Raw genomic sequence first — 19,905 nt, 5'->3', positions numbered from 1 at the left:
TGGAAGAAAGGGGTACCACGGCAACGAATCCGAAAATGATGCCACGGAAACATATCAGTTCCGGTAGCTCGCGGAGATACCGGTGCAAAAGAAGTGGGCGTGAGCGTGCCATGCAAGATGGTGGGGTGATCCCGGTTACCGGGTGTCCCACAAGACGGTGGCAAGGAAACGAGTGACTGCGTGCGACGAACAAGTCGGGCACGGTGCAAACGCAAGCAACTCTTACAACACATCCATTCGTTCACGGGCGGTCGTTCTCGGCGGTTATACCTTTGAAGCGTGCCATTTGAAACGGATCAAGTTCGTTGAGGGAAGTAGTGGAAGTAGTGGTTCACAAGTCGGAGAGGAAGTAGTCATTCATGTTCCGTAGATGCTCGGGGTCACGACAAGGAACTTGACGTCCACGGGGTCTTCGCGGGTCGACGGTAGTGGTACATGTTTCGTAGTCGTTAGAGTCATCAGTAGAGGAACTTGGTGGTCCATGTAGTCGAACTTGGCGCATCCGAGGGGTACTTGGTGAAATCACGTAGTCGCACACGGGTCGTAGAGGTACTTGGCGTCCCTGAGTCGAGGGTAGTGGTTCCCTTGGCGTTGTAGTCGTGCATGGTGATGAGCGTCGCGGTACTTGATGGTCTCGAACTCCAAAGTGGTACAAGGAGAGATGCGCGGCCGTGGTCATCTTCGGACCTGGGGCTCCATGATGGCGCCGTGGTGGTCTTGCAGCAACAGCAGCAGCAAGCCGTCGGGGAGGAGATGGTCGCGGCAGAGGACGAAGCAGAGGAGCAGCAGAACGAGGTCGGCTTGCGGGAGGGTGGAGCGACGGGAACAGCAGTGGACGAGGTGGACGCGCTCGATCCTCGGGCACGAGCGGGAGACGGTTAGGTGCGGACGAAGACAGCTGCTGGAAGTCGAGGTTGTCGGCGGACTTGGTCGCCAGAGGCGGGGACGCGGGAAGGAGGTTCGATGACGACCGGTGCTGGGGGCTCCGGCGAGCTCCTGCCAAAATGAAGGGAACGAGCGGCGCGGGGCTCCTGCTGGGCACGGAGGACGACGGCTGCGGGCGTAGGTGCTCGAGGAGCTCCTCTCTTCGGGCACTTGGGCGATGGGGATTTGGCGAGGAGGAGGCATGGTCGCAGCCTGGTACTGCAGAGGGAGGCGCACGGGAGGCTGCGAGGGGGGTCGGGCGCAAGGTAGCGGCGCTGCGGGATCGGGATCACTCTCCTGTGCGTGGATAGCAACGCGAGAGGAGGAGAGGGAGACGAGCGAGAGCAGGGGGATCGAGCAGGAGGCGGCGGCAGGGGGAGAGATTGAGAGGAGGGGGTCGGGCTAGGTTTTAGGTGCGGCTGGGCCTTAGGGCAGGGATGGTCGGCCTGGTTGGTGAGGCCCAACAGGCCGGCGGGTGCATGCTCTCTCTCCCTTCCATTCCCTTCTCTTTCATTCTTTAGCAGAAAAAGAAATAGAGAGAAGAAAAGAAAGAGAGGCTTTGGAAAGAACTTGGGCATGGGGATTATTTTCCCGGGCTCACAAAAATGTGCTCGTTCCAAGAAAAATGGAGTGGGAAAGATTGCAAGGTTTACATTTGAATTTAATTCAAATGGTTTGAACAAGGAGTAGGAATCCGAAGTTTCCGAAAATGTTGAACATTTAGGAAGAGCCTCGATAAAACGATAAAAGAATATGAGGACAAGTTGGAGACCAAGAATTGAGATGACAAAGGCATTGGGATTTATTTGCAAGTGTGTCAAAGGTAATTCCACATACATGGAATACTTTAAAAAGAGAAGTCACCCTAATATTGGGAGGATATGTTATAAAGAGAAGTCACCCTTCCCTCGATATAAATGGATCGAAGATCCATGCAATTTATTTAGTTGAGTTTTGATGCAAACATTAATGACATGATGGCATGATGACATGATGCAATGCAAAAATAAAAGAGCAAGCACCAAAAGGAACACACGGTGATCACGAAAAATAAGGAAGTCTTCTGAAGCGTCGGTCTCGGTGCGTTACAGGCCACCTCTCGTTGCCCTTGAAGAGCAACTTCCAGGCACCTTCATGAGTAGTTCCGAAGAGCCTCTCCAGGGTCTGGTGCTTCTTTGGATCGAATTCCCACAAGGGGAAGCTTCGGCTTTGGCAGGGGAGGATCAGGCGGACCAGCATCACCTGGATCACGTCGACGAGCTTGACGTGTTTATCCACCATGCTCTGCATGCGCGTTTCCAGCGCTATCAGCTCATCCGACGAGGACCAGTTGGGGCCCTTCTCCATCCAGGAGGTGAGCCACATTGGGGCTCCAGCCTTGAATTTGGAAGCCGCCGCCCAAGTGGCGCCGCGTGGCTCTGTGATGTAGAACCACTGCTTCTGCCACTCCTTGACAGTCTCCACAAAAGTGCCCGTGGGCCAAATGACGTTGGGCATCTTGCTCACCATGGCGCCTCCGCACTCCGCGTGTTGACCATCCACCACCTTCGGCTTTACGTTGAAGATCTTAAGCCATAGTCCGAAGTGGGGCTGGATGCGGAGGAATGCCTCACACATTGAGGAAAGAGTTCGGGGCTAGATCATGGAAATCTAGCCCGTAATAGAACATTAGCCCACGGACGAAAGGGTGGAGTGGAAACCCTAACCCGCGGACGAAGTGCGAGAGGAAGACCACCATCTCAGTAGGCTTTGGGGTGGGGATGATTTGCCCCTTGGTAGGCAGATGGTGGGCGATTCCTTTCGCCAGATACCCGGCCACCCGAAGCTGGGTGACGTCCTTCTCCGTGACGGAAGAGAGCATCCACTTGCCTTGGCCTCCGGATCCGGACATGATTGAGTGCTTCCTTGAGGAGGAGAAGATGGGTGCTTGGGCGCTGGAGCTCGAGAATGGAAGGACAGAGAGGGAGAGAAGGCGTGGGTGAAGAAAGGGAATCATGATCTCTTTATAAAAGCGGTGGATATTGAACGCCTCCCCACTCGCCTCTAAACTCGCCGGTTCCCAAGGGCTGTGTAAACGACACGGTTGGATTACCCACGCCCGTATTGATGAGAATCCCGCAATAAGGGGACACGATCTCTGCTTTGACAAGACGTGCCAATGGAAACCACATCTCGAAGCGCAGAACGGCAGAAGAAAACGGTTCGAAATAATGACCGGGCAGGCGTGATGTCATCTCGCCAAAAGTTGTCAGCAGATGGGACTCGTGAAATATTATACTCTCTGCGGTTGTGTGTGCGGTACTTGTGTTACAGATCCGACCATGTTCGTTGCGTCTGAAGACTATCTTGGAGTGTTCGGGAAGGAGAACCCGCCTTGCAATGCCGAAGACAATCTGCGCGCCGGACACCTCGTCATTGAAAGCCTAGTTCAGGGGCTACTAAGGGAGTCCTGGACTAAGGGGTCCTCGGGCGTCCGGCCTGTTGGACATGGGCCGGACTGATGGGTTGTGAAGATACGAAGATCGAAGACTCCACCCGTATCCGGATGGGACTCTCCTTGGCGTGGAAGGCAAGCTTGGCGACCGAATATGAAGATTCCTTTCTCTGTAACCGACTTTGTACAACCCTAGCCCCCTCCGGTGTCTATATAAACTGGAGGGCTTAGTCCGGAACGGATAATCATAGCCATACAGGCTAGACTTTTAGGGTTTTAGCCATTACAATCTCATGGTAGATCAACTCTTGTAATACTCATATTCATCAAGATCAATCAAGCAGGAAGTAGGGTATTACCTCCATAGAGAGGTCCCGAACCTAGGTAAACATTGTATCCCCCGTCTCCTGTTACCATCGACCTTAGACGCACAGTTCGGGACCCCCTACCCGAGATCCGCCGGTTTTGACACCGACACTATCCTCCTAGGAGCATGCGCGTAGTACTTCGTTTCGATAACTAATATATTTTTGCAATAAGTATATGAGTTCTTTATGACTAATGTTGAGTCCATGGATTATACGCACTCTCACCCTTCCACCATTGCTGGCCTCTCTAGTACCGCGCAACTTTCGCCGGTACCATAAACCCACGATATACCTTCCTCAAAACAACCACCATACCTACCTATTATGGCATTTCCATAGCCATTTCGAGATATATTGCCATGCAACTTTCCGTTGTTCCGTTTATAATGACACACTCCATCATTGTCACATTGCTTTGCATGATCATGTAGTTGACATCATATATGTGGCAAAGCCATGATAATCCACAAGTATAGGGGATCAATTGTAGCCTCTTTCGATAAGTAAGAGTGTCGAACCCAACGAGGAGCTAAAGGTAGAACAAATATTCCCTCAAGTTCTATCGACCACCGATACAACTCTACGCACGCTTAATGTTTGCTTTACCTAAAACAAGTATGAAACTAGAAGTACTTTGTAGATGTTGTTGGATAGGTTTGCAAGAATATAAAGAGCACGTAAATAAAAACTAGGGGCTGTTTAATTACAAAAGCAATAAAGTTAGTATAGCGAGTGTGGAAAAGTGGTGGTAGGAGTTGCGAAATTGTCCCTAAGCAATTGACTACTTTACTAGACCGATAGGAAGTTTTATGTGGGAGAGGCCACTGCTAGCATGTCATCCCTGACTTGGAATTCTATGCACTTATGATTGGAACTATTAGCAAGCATCCGCAACTACTAACGTTCATTAAGGTAAAACCCAACCATATCATTAAGATATATTGGTCCCCCTTCAATCCCGTATGCATCACTTTCTATGCTAGGTTGAAGCTTCTGTCACTCTTGCCCTCCAATACATAGTCCTATCAACATACAACTAACCCTATGGTGTGATCCACGCGCGCGCTCATATGATGGGCACCAAAGGACAGCAACATAACCACAAGCAAATTAAACCAATCATAGCAATTCACCAATTACCGATAGGACAACGAAAATCTACTCAGACATCATAGGATGGCAACACATCATTGGATAATAATATGAAGCATAAAGCACCATGTTCAAGTAGAGGGTACAGCAGGTTGCGGGAGAGTGGACTGCTATATATAGATGGGGGAAGGTGATGGAGATGTTGGTGAAGATGGCGGAGGTGTTGGTGTAGATTGCGGTGATGATGATGGCCCCGGCGGTGTTCCGACGCCATCGGGAGAGAGGGGGAGAGAGCCCCCCTTCTTCTTCTTCTTCCTTGACCTTCCACCTAGATGGGAGAAGGGTTTCCCCTCTGGTCCATGACCTCCATGGCATGGGAGGGGCGAGAGCCCCTCCGAGATTGGATATGTCTCTCTGTCTCTCTCTGTTTCTGCGCTCCTGATTCTGCCCCTTCACCGTTTCTTTTATAACCGGAGATCCGTAACTCCGATTGGGCTGAATTTTGGACACGGTCTCTATCTGGATATTAGCTTTCTTGCGGCGAAAGAAGGGATCCAACCGCCTTACGGGGTGGCCACGAGGGTCAGGGGCGCGCCTGCCCCACTGGGGCGCGCCCCCCTGCATCGTGGCCCCCTCGGGCGTCGTCTCGCGTTGATTCCACTTCCCAAAAATCAGATATATTCCAAAAAAATCTCCGTCAGTTTTTATTCCGTTTGGACTCCGTTTGATATGGATTTTCTGTGAAACAAAAAACATGCAACAAACAGGAACTGGCACTGGGCACTGAATCAATATGTTAGTCCCAAAAATAGTATAAAAAGTTGCCAAAAGTATATGAAAGTTGTATAATATTGGCATGGAACAATCAAAAATTATAGATACGACAGAGACGTATCAAGCCACCGTTCATAATTCTCTCATACATGTCACTCTTGATTCATTACACATCCCAGTACACCGCCGTAGGCATTCATATAGTCATATTTTGTTCTAAGTATCAAGTTCTAATTCTTGAGTTGTAATTAAATAAAAGTGTGATGATCTTCATTATTAGAGCATTGTCCCACGTGAGGAAAGGATGATGGAGACTATGATTCCCCCACAAGTCGGGATGAGACTCCGGACGAAAAAAAGAGGCCAAAAAAATGAGAAGGCCCAAATAAAAAAATGAGAGAAAAGAGAGAAGGGGCAATGCTACTATCCTTTTACCACACTTGTGCTTCAAAGTAGCACCATGATCTTCATGATAGAGAGTCTCCTATATTGTCACTTTCATATACTAGTGGGAATTTTTCATTATAGAACTTGGCTTGTATATTCCAATGATGGGCTTCCTCAAATTTCCCTAGGTCTTCGTGAGCAAGCAAGTTGGATGCACACCCACTTAGTTTATTTTTGAGCTTTCATTAACTTATAGCTCTAGTTCATCTGTTGCATGGCAATCCCTACTCACTCACACTGATATCTGTTGAGGGGCATCTCCATAGCCCGTTGATACGCCTAGTTGATGTGAGACCATCTCATTCTTTTTGTCTTCTCCACAACCACCATCTATTTCACCTACAGTGCTATGTCCATGGCTCACGCTCATGTATTGCGTGAAAGTTGAAAAAGTTTGAGAACATTAAAAGTATGAATCAATTGCTTGGCTTGTCATCGGGGTTGTGCATGATTTAAATATTTTTTTTGATGAAGATGGAGTATAGCCAGACTATATGATTTTGTAGGGATAAGCTTTCTTTGGCCATGTTATTTTGAGAAGACATAAATGTCTTGTTAGTATGCTTGAAGTATTATTGTTTTTATGTCAATATTAAAGTTTTGTTTTGAATCATACGGATCTGAACATTCATGCCACAATAAAAGAAATTACATGGATAAATATGTTAGGTAGCATTCCACATCAAAAAATTTGTTTTTATCATTTACCTACTCCAGGACGAGCAGTAATTAAGCTTGGGGATGCTTGATACGTCTCCAACGTATCTATAATATTTTATTGTTCCATGCTATTATATTATCTTTTTTGGATGTTTTATATGCATTAATATGCTATTTTATATTTGGGGACTAACATATTAACCTAGAGCCCCGTGCCAGTTTCTGTTTTTTTCTTTTATAGAGTTTCGCAGAAAAGGAATACCAAACGGAGTCCAAACGGAATAAAACTTTCATGATGATTTTTCTTGGACCAGAAGACATCCAGAGGACATGGAGTGCAAGTCAGAGAACCCACGAGGCGGCCACAAGGACGGAATAAAACTTTCTGCTTGGTGGCTTTGTGCTGACTAGTTGACAAACTTGCTTGGTGATATACTGTTGTGTGAGACGACACTGCGTGCTTGTTTGGAACTTCATTTTGCACTTTGGTCAACAATTTAGAATTGAGATACACGCATGTTGTTTGGAACTTTATTTTGTACTTTGGTTAACAGTTCAAAATTGATATACACTTGCAAAGTAAAAAAAATCCTATTCTGCGATCACATACTGCCATTTTTTCGAAGTCTGAATCTGTCTGATCTCCACATATACTTCTCTTGCTAGTGACTAGATTAGATGGTTAAAAGACTAGATTCTCATGTGCCAAGATGAAAGTTCAACGTTGACTGCACGCGCATGTACCAAGTTGAAAGTTCAACATTCTGCCAATGACACTCAGCTTTCTCACCATTTTCTCTCTTGAACCCAGCTATCAGAATCCATACAAATTCCTATTGGATATGTCTCCCTATTCAGACAATTTTAGAAAGAAAAAAATCATGGTGTAAAAAATTATCTTATATTTTGGGATGGAGAGAGTCTATTTCCTAGAACTGAGTTAGTCTTATTTTGCTAATTTATAAAATTGGTTGGCCCACCGCAATGATAAGTAGCATGAATTAGTACCTTTTCTTTTAGGGAAGCATGGATCAGTGTGGTCCAATTAATAAAAAGAAAGTCACAGATACAACATGTCAACATATAGTTTATCAAAAAGCACTTCCCAAATACAACATGTCAACATACTTTTATACTTTATAATAAAATATGGACACCGATAAGTGCCACACGTGTGGGCGTTTAGGGGGCTGCCCACACATTTTGTGTGGTGTATAAGAGGAACAGCTCACACACCCACGTGTGGGCAAAAAAAGTAATGCCCACACACCTCTTTTTCCCTCCCGATCCCTCTCACACGCGTGCGTGTGGGCGAAATAGATAACGCCCACACGCCCCGTACGTCAGGCCTCGTACCTCGTGGTCCCGCACGCCCGCGTGACAGTCACCGCGCGTCCCGCAGTTGCCATGGTCCAGACCCTCGTCCATGTTCGTTTAACTGCAGTTGCCATGTCGCTGAACTTCGGTTGCCATGTCGGACAACTACAGTTGCCATGGTTGCTCAACTGCAGTTGTCATGTATGGTCTGATCTACTGCAGTTGCCATGATTTCAAAACTTTAGGAGTTGTCACCCACTAAACACTAGCCAGTTGCCATGTAGCACTACAAAAAGGCATGGCAAAAAAACATGTTCGGGTAAAAGAGAGAGTTGCCATGTGCTCACAAGCACACTAGGGCAGTTGCCATGTAAAAGAAAGAGTTGCCATCGGCTTACGTGCATGCTACGGTAGTTGCCATGTATCATGCAAAAACACATGGCAACTTGGGTAAAAAGAGTTGCCATCTGCTTACAAGCAGAGCTAGGGCAGTTGCCATGTACATGCAGAAACACATGGCAACTGCCAGCTTTGGCTGTGGGCTAGGAGACGGGCGTGTGGGCGAAGTGATAAACGCCCACACACCAGCCCCCTCTGCGTGCGTGAAACTAGTGTGTGGGCGAATTGCTAAACGCCCACACACCAGCCCCCCGTGTGGTGAAAAAAAAACGTGTGGGCGACCAGATGAATGCCCACACACCAGCTTAGTCCTACGTGGCACAGAAAAACTACTAGAACGCGCCAAGATTCGTGCAGAATTGGTTGGACGAGGATCCATGCGTGTGGGCGAGTTGCCAGACACCCACACGTGTGAGCGTTAGACTTTTCGTAAAAAATATGTATCAATAAAATTTTCAAAGCATATTAAAATATAATTAAGTCCAAAATTACTTAAAGAAGCTAGCGCACCTTTTAATTTTGAACAAATTTCCGAAGCACAAAAACCTTTTTTTTCTTCAGAATACTCAAGAGTTACACGTCTTTTATGTTAAGATTAGAGACAAGAGTATTTACGAGATTACAAGCGCGCGCACATACACACACTAGAAAGCACAAAACGGTGAGTTTGTACACTTGGCCAGTCATAGAAAACAGGATCGTACATAACCAATTATAGGGAAATGATCTCTTTTTAGAATGGCGTACAAGGAAACAACATTTTTCTACAATAACATACAGGGAAACAGTCAGCTGTTAGTTTGATGCATGCCTTCTGTGGCTTTGGTACCTGGGCTATATAACTGAAGTATATGGGCTTGGGCTGGCAAAATCCCAGGGTGATCCATTGACAATAATATACAGTGATTTGTTTAAATGCACACTGAACAAATTTCCTATACATGATGAAGTTTTCTTATATATAGTGATGAGTTTTCAAATGTATGGTGAATTTTTTTTTCTATACGTGAATTTTTTTATTACGTGAATTTTTTTAAGAACATGAATAAATTTTGGAATTACGAACTTCTATTGAAAAAAGATATGAACATTTTCTAAAAATTTGAAGAAATTTTGAAATTCTGAATGAAAGGTCCGAAAAAGTCAGCCGTCTAAATGCTACCTTCAGCGAAGCAACAACGTTTTGACGCTCACAAGGGTTAAATAGAATCGGCAGCGTTTCGTACACCGAGTCACAATTTGTGTACGTCATTCCTTCTGCGAACAAGTCTTGGTGAACACTCTTCTCTCATGGACCCGGGCTTACTGGAGTTCCATTTTTTTGGAAAATCAGAAAAAATACGTGCATTAGTGGGATTCAACCTGGCTACATGAGGTGCAAATCCCATCACATTAACCAACTATGCCAGCCGACTCTCATGGAATAAAATGAGCTATATCGTATTTATACACTACAACAGATAACATTCTTTTCGTCCCAATCCCAAACAATTCGCACTCACACTTGCACTTGCAATACTGCATCTTGTTTTTTTTTCTTCAAGTAATCGTCGGCTCAATTCAGATTGCAACCAGAAAAGTACTATGAGATCTAACTTAACTATAGCTTCACCAATCAACCATTACTAATGGATTCAAACAACATGTTGGCGCCACATATCCAAATTAAGACAAGAGTACACACAAGTTGACAGTGTGCATATTCATTTACTGAACCTTGTGCAGTCTAAGTTCATATATATTTCAGCGACGCAGCTAGAAGAGAGAATTAGACAACTACTGATTTGGCTGAGTTGGTAGAGCTAATCAGGGCAAGAAAGTGCGGTTTCCACACAACTAGCAAACGATAGATCTTGCTGTGGCAGTGGGCACATGCGTGTTGGGTTACGTAGCAAAAATTCAAAATTTTCTACGCATCACCAAGATCAATCTATGGAGTTTACTAGCAACGAGAGGGAAGGAGTGCATCTACATACCCTTGTAGATCGCGAGCGGAAGCGTTCAAGAGAACGGGGTTGATGGAGTCGTACTCGTCGTGATCCAAATCACCGATGATCCTAGCGCCGAACGGACGGCACCTCCGCGTTCAACACACGTACGGAGCAGCGACGTCTCCTCCTTCTTGATCCAGCAAGGGGGGAGGAGAGGTTGATGGAGATCCAGCAGCACGACGGCGTGGTGGTGGAAGTAGCGGGATTCCAACAGGGCTTCGCCAAGCGCTGCGGGAGGAGGGAGGTGTGTCACGGGAGGGAGAGGGAGGCGCCAGGGCTTGGGTATTGCTGCCCTCCCTCCCCCCCCCCCCCACTATATATAGGGCCAAGGGAGAGGGGGGGCGCAGCCTTGGCCCTTCCTCCAAGGAAGGGTGCGGCCAGGGAGGAGTCCTTCCCCCCCAAGGCACCTCGGAGGTGCCTTCCCCCTTTAGGACTCTCCCTTTTTTTCTTATCTCTTGGTGCATGGGCCTCTTGGGGCTGGTGCCCTTGGCCCATATAGGCCAAGGCGCACCCCCTACAGACCATGTGGCCCCCCGGGGATGGTGGACCCCCTTGGTGGACCTCCGGGCCCCTTTCGGCACTCCCGGTACAATACCGATAAAGTGCGAAACTTTTCCGGCGACCAAAATAAGACTTCCCATATATAAATCTTTACCTCCGGACCATTTCGGAACTCCTCGTGACATCCGGGATCTCATCCGGGACTCCGAACAACTTTCGGGTTACCGCATACTAATATCTCTATAACCCTAGCGTCACCGAACCTTAAGTGTGTAGACCCTACGGGTTCGGGAGACATGCAGACATGACCGAGACAACTCTCCGGTCAATAACCAACAGCGGGATCTGGATACCCATGTTGGCTCCCACATGTTCCACGATGATCTCATCGGATGAACCACGATGTCGAGGATTCAATCAATCCCGTATACAATTCCCTTTGTCTATCGGTATGTTACTTGCCCGAGATTCGATCGTCGGTATCCCGATACCTTGTTCAATCTCGTTACCGGCAAGTCTCTTTACTCGTTCCGTAACACATCATCCCGTGATCAACTCCTTGGTCACATTGTGCACATTATGATGATGTCCTACCGAGTGGGCCCAGAGATACCTCTCCGTTTACACGGAGTGACAAATCCCAGTCTCGATTCGTGCCAACCCAACAGACACTTTCGGAGATACCTGTAGTGCACCTTTATAGCCACCCAGTTACGTTGTGACGTTTGGTACACCCAAAGCATTCCTACGGTATCCGGGAGTTGCACAATCTCATGGTCTAAGGAAATGATACTTGACATTAGAAAAGCTCTTAGCAAACGAACTACACGATCTTGTGCTAGGCTTAGGATTGGATCTTGTCCATCACATCATTCTCCTAATGATGTGATCCCGTTATCAACGACATCCAATGTCCATGGTCAGGAAACCGTAACCATCTATTGATCAACGAGCTAGTCAACTAGAGGCTTACTAGGGACATGGTGTTGTCTATGTATCCACACATGTATCTGAGTATCCTATCAATACAATTCTAGCATGGATAATAAACGATTATCGTGAACAAGGAAATATAATAATAACCAATTTATTATTGCCTCTAGGGCATATTTCCAACAATGCGGCCGATTGGGAGTGGACGCATCCCCTAGAATCATCAATTGATATTAGTTGCTTGGAGTTGTAGGCGAGTTGTGCCTTGGCAGCGACCGGCTGGCATGCTACCGAGTTAGCGCTCAATGTGGTAGGGGATAATGTCCAACATTGTCGTTAGCCGCATGTTATCATGTCCAATGTTCTGAACTGGCCTCCTAAAGAACCCTACCACAGAGTGACCGATCATTTTTTACATTAGCGACCTAGACCGTAACCCAGTTCCTTGATCTGGACAACCTTCGTACAGGGCCACGGATGTTTGCTCCATAACGAAGCACGAGGGTTGTGCAGGAGAAATTGTATGGAGCATGTGCCGGAGAGACACATAGGGCACCGCTCAACCCCACCTCAACAGATTAGTTTAAACATTCCCTTGCATTGGGGTAGTTTAATCCATTGGGCTAGTGCGATTCAATGACAGGTGTGTCATGTGATGGTCAAGCTCATCGCCTTGGAATTGACCACGTCTAGATGCATTATGATCAAATGGACACCGGGGTACCCGTCAGTGAGAGCGGAAATTAGGAAAAGCCGTGATAGATGAATGTCGTGTTAAAATAGAGGACATGAACTTGCACGACGTGCGAGGTGGAGTCGCTGAGTCATGATTATTAGGCTAGATGTCTGTGATATTATTATTTTTCTCCCGTTGCAACGCACGGGCATTTTTGCTAGTCCTAATATATCCGGCCTGTAAGCAAACATGCATGCCCAAAACTTCTATAATAGTAGTTAACATGGCAATGGCCCAAGCCTATAACTATGAGCCCAGAGGCCAAGTGTTATGATAAGATTGACCTGAAATTGATCGCATGCATGCTGCAACAGGTCTTCTCATGGAAACAAAGAAGAACTCAATCCAATATTATTATGTTTGCAACATTTGCCTACGTAGATCACCTATGTGTTACAAACTTGTAACACAACATTGCATCTCATATATGTGTTACATTCTTGTAACATTCTCTCGACTGGCATACATAATGTGTTACAACACTGTAACACATTTGATGCTTGTGGAATAAGTGTTACAACTTCGTAACACTCCCCATAGAATGTGTTACAAATTATTTGTGGACAAAAATGTTGTGTTACTGGGATTTCAGTCAGTAACACATTTTTTCTTGGGTTACCGGGATGTGTTACCAAAGATGATTCCCGTAGTAGTGTGCCCAGGGGGGTAGGGCGCGCCCCCACCCTTGTGGGCCCCTCGTGACTCCACCGACCTAGTTTCTTCGCCTATATATTCTCATATATCCCAAAGCCAACAGAGAGAGCCACGAAAACACTTTTCCACCGCGGCAACCTTCTGTACCCGTGAGATCCCATCTAGGGGCCTTTTCCGGTGTCCTGCCGGAGGGGGATTCGATCACGGAGGGCTTTTACATCAACACCATTGCCCTTCCGATGAAGCATGAGTAGTTTACCACAGACCTACGGGTCAATAGATAGTAGCTAGATGGCTTCTTCTCTCTCTTTGATTCTCAATACCATGTTCTCCTCGATGTTCTTGGAGATCTATTCGATGTAATACTTTTTTGCGGTGTGTTTGCCGAGATCCGATGAATTGTGGATTTATGATCAGCTTATCTATTAATATTATTTGAATCTTCTCTGAATTCTTATATGCATGATTTGATATCTTTGCAAGTCTCTTTGAACTATCGATTTGGTTTGGCCAACTACAGAGAAGTGCTTAGCTTTGGGTTCAATCTTGCGGTGTCCTTTCCCAGTGGCAGTAGGGGCAGCAAGGCACGTATTGTACTGTTGCCATCGAGGCTAAAATAATGGGGTTTTCATCATATTGCTTGAGTTAATTCCTCGACATCATGTCATCTTGCTTAATGTGTTACTCCCTTCTTTATGAACTTAATACTCTAGATGCATGCTGGATAGCGGTAGATGTGTGGAGTAATAGTAGTAGATGCAGGAAGGAGTCGGTCTACTTGACACGGACGTGATGCTTATGTTCATGATTATTGCCTTAGCTATCGTCATAACTTTGCGCTTTTCTATCAATTGCTCGGCAGTAATTTGTTCACCCACCATAATATTTTCTATCTTGAGAGAAGCCTCTAGTGAAACCTATGGCCCCGGGTCTATTTTCCATCATATAAGTTTCCGATCTACAATTTTAGTTTCCGATTTACTTCCTTTGCAATCTTTTACTTTTCGTTCTATAAATCAAAAATACCAAAAATATTTACTTTACCATTTATCTATCTCTATCAGATCTCACTTTTGCAAGTAACCGTGAAGGGATTGACAACCTGTTTATCGCGTTGGGTGCAAGTTGTTGATTGTTCGTGCAGGTATTCGGTGACTTGCTCGTTGTCTCCTACTGGATTGATACATTGGTTCCAAAACTGAGGGAAATACTTACTCTACTTTGCTGCATCACCCTTTCCTCTTCAAGGGAAAACCAACGCAAGCTCAAGAGGTAGCACCATGCAATGTAGTCCTCCATACCCGACCCTCCAATGGCGATTTGCTTGATGTCTAAAGCATCATCTTGTTTGAACATGCGTGTTATCTTCTCGTTGTCCTAGCCTATCCCGTGAGCAGTGAATGCGTCACTAACATGATTTACACCCTGCACATATTCCTCCCCCAATGGCTTTAGACTCACATTCCTTGGAATCTAGTTATCATGGTGGATGTTTGTTTTTGAGTCGTCCTCTATCCTCCGAATGGCATCCTCTCTTACCAAGTCACGTCCAAAGAGAATACTCCTCAAGGTGTAGGAGCCTCTGCTTGGGCACATTGCGTTCATGATTCTGCCATCCGTAAAATATCAAGCTTTCTACACTCAACACACAAGGAGGGGGGCACTTGAAGAATTCTCCACACTTGTTTCGCCAATGGCTCTTGATTAAAAGCTTCAGGATCCCTGAAGCCATGTCCACCCTCTCCCTTCCTCGTACACATCTTATCCCATGCAATCCAAAGCATATTCTCATGAGGAAAATGAAAGAATCGAATATTCGTGCAACAGAGAAATTAGAGATGTGAGAGAGACCAGAAAGAAACTCTTCGCGAGCACTGATGTGTGATATGTCGACGGTAAGGAAACGATGATTAACAAGATTAAATTACAACCAGCGGCACATATATGTGGCATTAAGTATAATGGAAAATATTTTATACTTGCCAAGTGCAACTCATCTTACTGGCGTAGAATAGCTTTAATACACACTAAAGAAATGTGCATATCCATATCTGAAAAAACAACATCAGCAAATCTAAGATAAAAATGCAAAATTAAAAGAAAGAAATAAAAAATAAAAGGTAAAAGAAAAAATGGCAAAAAGGAAATAAGAAAACCAAGGAAAATGAAAGAAAAAGAAAACCATTGAAATCTAGTCAAAACTCTGTAAAAACAAAACAAAAAAGGGCTACAAATGAGGCGGCATAGGCGAGTCTCATGTGTGAATCCTCAACTATTTTGACAATTGAGCGGCGAATAGGGTTTGCCAATGTAAGCGACCGTGTCCATGGGCCAGCCCAGTTGCGCCACTCGATGGATGCGTTTTAGCGAGGGGTTCTACTCTAATTATCTAGCGATATTTTTGTTTGCTTTCACCTTTTTAGTTCATTTCTCTATTTTATTCCCCATATAACATGGATATTTTTTTTCAAAGGTGAACATTTTCTTAATCACGTCCAATTTTGAAAAAATGCGTGAACATTTTCTAAATAAACAAATAATTTTTACTAGCATGAACTTTTTTCAGAAACTACAAGATTTTTTTATTAAGGTGAACACATTCTAAATTACTTAAGAACTTACTATAATTTGTTTATGAAAGTTTAAAGATAGCTCATGTATTAGAAAAATGTTCAAGTAATCCTAACATGTATTTTAAAAGTGTAATAAATTTTATAAATTCTTCATCTATTTCAGAAAAATTTCATAAAGAACAATGAAAAAATAGAAGTAAAAATAAACTGTAAATTTCGTATTTATTTAAACAAAAATAAACCGAGAAATAAAGAGAAGGTAAAGACTATTAAAAAAGAACTAAAAACAAAAAAAAACTAAAAAAGACAACGAAAACTGACAGATAAAAAAGAGGCAAAGAGAAACCAAAAGAACCGGTACTAAAAAATCGTCTGCGCGCTGCTGGAGTTGGGCCGGCCTACCGTGCCTAGCCCTGTGCGCCGTGGTATATGTGGCAGATAGTGGATGTGGATTTGCTCAACAAAAAAAGGTAGTGGATGTAGATGGAAAATGAAAAGGATGAAGAGTGATAAGTATATCATGTTGATAAAAAAGAGATAATGTTGATTGATCTGGTATACGTTCAACATGATTAATGTTATCCTAAAAAACATGATTGATGCTAAACATGCAACGTCGGTTTGTTATACGGCGGAGGATCTGCATGCCCGTCCAAATAAATAAACAATACGGCGGAGGATCTTTTCGTTCCGAAACGCGGTCGAGATCGGCCGAGGAGGTGCACCTGCATGCAAGCGGTTGGCGGCACGACGCGTGGGGCCCACACGGCAGCGCCGGATACCCGCTGCGCGGAACGATTCTCTTCCACAACAGAATCCCCCGATACTGGATGGCAGGTCGTTACCGCGGGGCCAACGGGATCCCATATATATGCGCTCTCCCGCCGCGTGTGGTGGCTGGCTATAGGTTCATTCCCTCGGGAATATACGGCGGCACTTGACTAGTATCTATCCATCCGTCTCCTCTGAGGTACCTCGAGAGATCCCGTTCGCCGGAGCGGAGATCCGATCGGACCGGATCGGATCGCGTCGCCATGGCCATGAACACGAGCAAGGCGGCGACGTCGGACAAGCAGCTGCAGGACATCGACGACTGGCTGCCCATCACCTCCTCCCGGAACGCCAAGTGGTGGTACTCGGCCTTCCACAATGTCACCGCCATGGTCGGCGCCGGCGTCCTCAGCCTGCCCTACGCCATGTCCGAGCTCGGATGGTACGTGCCCGCCAACCTCTCTTCTGCTTGCCTACGATCAGATTGGATTTCGCTGCCTCCTCGTACGTTCACTCGTTTAGATTGGATTTCTTTTCTAGATTATTAGCGTACCTCGTCCCGTACGTGGGTCGGCCGGCGTTCATGCATGATCCGATTTATTTTGTGATGATGTTTAGATGCAGCAGACCGGGCGGTAACTTGAGGTTTATATATAGTGAGGTTTTCAGATTGGAAACCATTTTGGCATCACAATTGCCACTACATCATTTTCGAATCTGGGATAATACGGGAATTAAGATGAATTATGTCCGTGAATCCGGTTCTTTTTTTGTACTACGTGTGCATTCATATACTGTTATCTCGATTCTGTTTCAGGGGTCCTGGCGTGGCGGCGATGATCCTGTCGTGGGCGATCACCCTGTACACGCTGTGGCAGATGGTGGAGATGCACGAGTGCGTGCCGGGCAAGCGCTTCGACCGCTACCACGAGCTGGGCCAGCACGCCTTCGGCCAGAAGCTGGGCCTCTGGATCGTCGTCCCGCAGCAGCTCGTCGTCGAGGTCGGCGTCTGCATCGTCTACATGGTCACCGGCGGCAAGTCGCTCAAGAAGGTCCACGACCTGCTCCGCCCGGAGCACAGCCACCCGATCCGCACCAGCTACTTCATCTGCATCTTCGGCTCCGCCCACTTCCTCCTCTCCCAGCTCCCCAACTTCAACTCCATCACCGGCGTCTCCCTCGCCGCCGCCGTCATGTCCCTCAGCTACTCCACCATCGCCTGGGCGGCCTCACTGCACAAAGCCGGCAAGGCCGGGCCCGGCCATGTGGTCGACTACAGCATGACGGCGTCCACCACCCCCGGGAGGACCTTCAACTTCCTCAGCGCGCTCGGGGACGTGGCGTTCGCCTACGCCGGCCACAACGTGGTGCTGGAGATCCAGGCCACCATCCCCTCCACGCCAGAGAAGCCGTCCAAGAAGCCCATGTGGCGGGGCGTCGTCCTGGCCTACATCGTCGTCGCCATCTGCTACCTCCCCGTCGCCTTCCTCGGCTACTACGTCTTCGGCAACGCCGTCGACGACAACATCCTCATCACCCTCGAGAAGCCCCGCTGGCTCATCGCCGCCGCCAACATGTTCGTCGTCATCCACGTCATCGGCAGCTACCAGGTTTATTACATCGTCGTCGTCGCACACATTCTGAGATTAATTTGTGTCTTGTTCTAGCTAGAACCAACTAGTACTAACCGCGCCTTGTGCATGGCACGCGTGAACTCGCAGATCTATGCGATGCCGGTCTTCGACATGCTCGAGACCTTCCTGGTGAAGAAGCTAAGGTTTAAGCCCGGGTGGCCACTTCGTCTCATCGCACGCTCGCTCTACGTTGGTACGTCAAGCATTCTATACCTACATATCGTTTTGATACAGAAATTTTAAAGAAATGTACTTACTGAAGATTTACTCTGATGATATGATCGGTTCGTTCAGCATTCACCATGCTCGTCGGCATCGCCATCCCCTTCTTCGGTGGGCTACTAGGCTTCTTTGGTGGTTTTGCATTTGCCCCAACAACCTACTTCGTAAGATTCTACCTAAGCTTTTCTCTCTACTTCTTTTAATTTAGGGAACTATATACTACTTTTACTAGTTAGTTTCATCTATAGTAGTAAATCAAATGATGAACCCGTTTGTTTCCCTAATTAACTGGAGGACTATATCTTCTTTGTATACAGCTTCCCTGCATTATGTGGCTGGCAATCAAGAAGCCAGCGAGGTTCAGCATGTCCTGGTGCATCAACTGGGTAAGTTTTCTCTAGTCTTTTCTTATTTTGCATAATCTGCCGCTGAACTTGATATCATCACAATCATAGAAACTCATAACTTCCTCAAAAATCATCGTTGGCAGATATGCATAATCATCGGCGTGCTTCTGTCTGTGTTGGCGCCCATCGGAGGCCTCCGTTCCATCATCATCAACTACAAGACCTACCAATTCTTCTCATGATCTGCTGCAAACGTGCATGCAGCAGTCCAGCTAGCTACTTAGATGCAGCGTATTATATGCATAGTGTGTGTTACCTTGTCATGTTTAAATTAGGCCAAAGAAATATTCGTGTGTTTGTGGATGTTGCTCGATCGCTTTGTGATATTGAAATTAATGCCTAAGTGGAGGCGTTCTCTTAGATATACGTATATGTGAAATGTCAGTTCGTTCTGATATTAACAATCAGCTTTATTGTTCAGCCGGCCGGAGTATGTTGATGCATATGAATGCACCAGCCCCGAGCGTTAGTTAGGTGTCACAAGGTAAGACAAGTACTACAATCAAGCTTGGTTGGGTGTGCTTTCCAATAGAAGTATCACGGAGTGTAGGAAATAAGAAAATGTGACATTAATTTTTTTTCTCGAATACGCAAACCTTGCGTATCATTGCATTGATAGAAGAAATAGAATGAGTACAGATAGAAGTACAACACATGACACGAACGCAGACAGGCGTGAACATGGTGTCCGGAACAGAAAGAAAAGAGATGCTTGACTCGAAGAGAGGATACATCACAGCTAAACCTACCAAACCCGAACCAAGAGTGGCAACGCCGGACCAACTAGAGCATCAACATCTCGAGAACCAAAACCGAGGACACCGCGAGCAAGCAAGATGGCGCCTTCAAGAAGGAGGACGACGTCAAGACGCCGTCACCATCCGATCCGGAGGAACCGGACCTAGGGTTTCCCCTGAGCTCGAAGAGGGGCGCAACCGAGGGCCTTGACAGCGCCTCCAAGAAGGAAACGACATCCGCAGACGCCGTCGCTGCCAACATCGGCAAGCCGAGCAGGGATTTCTCCCTGGCCTGAGGCTGAGCAATCCCATAGCCACCGTATCTGGAAAC

The 19,905-nt window shown here is 46.3% G+C and overlaps 1 protein-coding gene across 1 annotated transcript; it reads left to right on the top strand.

Annotated features, from left to right (window-relative positions):
- Nucleotides 1-16,687: 16,687 nt before the first annotated feature.
- On the top strand, nt 16,688-19,203 carry LOC123166218 (lysine histidine transporter 2). Its single transcript, XM_044583979.1, has 6 exons — nt 16,688-17,016; nt 17,392-18,184; nt 18,296-18,401; nt 18,503-18,594; nt 18,748-18,816; nt 18,921-19,203. The coding sequence occupies exons 1-6, from the start codon at nt 16,838-16,840 to the stop codon at nt 19,017-19,019; spliced, it is 1,338 nt and encodes a 445-aa protein (XP_044439914.1). The 5' UTR covers nt 16,688-16,837; the 3' UTR covers nt 19,020-19,203.
- The last annotated feature ends 702 nt before the right edge of the window (nt 19,204-19,905 follow it).

The sequence above is a fragment of the Triticum aestivum genome, chromosome 7D (assembly GCF_018294505.1).
Source record: "Triticum aestivum cultivar Chinese Spring chromosome 7D, IWGSC CS RefSeq v2.1, whole genome shotgun sequence".
Lineage (NCBI taxonomy): Eukaryota > Viridiplantae > Streptophyta > Magnoliopsida > Poales > Poaceae > Triticum > Triticum aestivum.
This window is presented reverse-complemented; position numbering and strand designations above follow the sequence as displayed.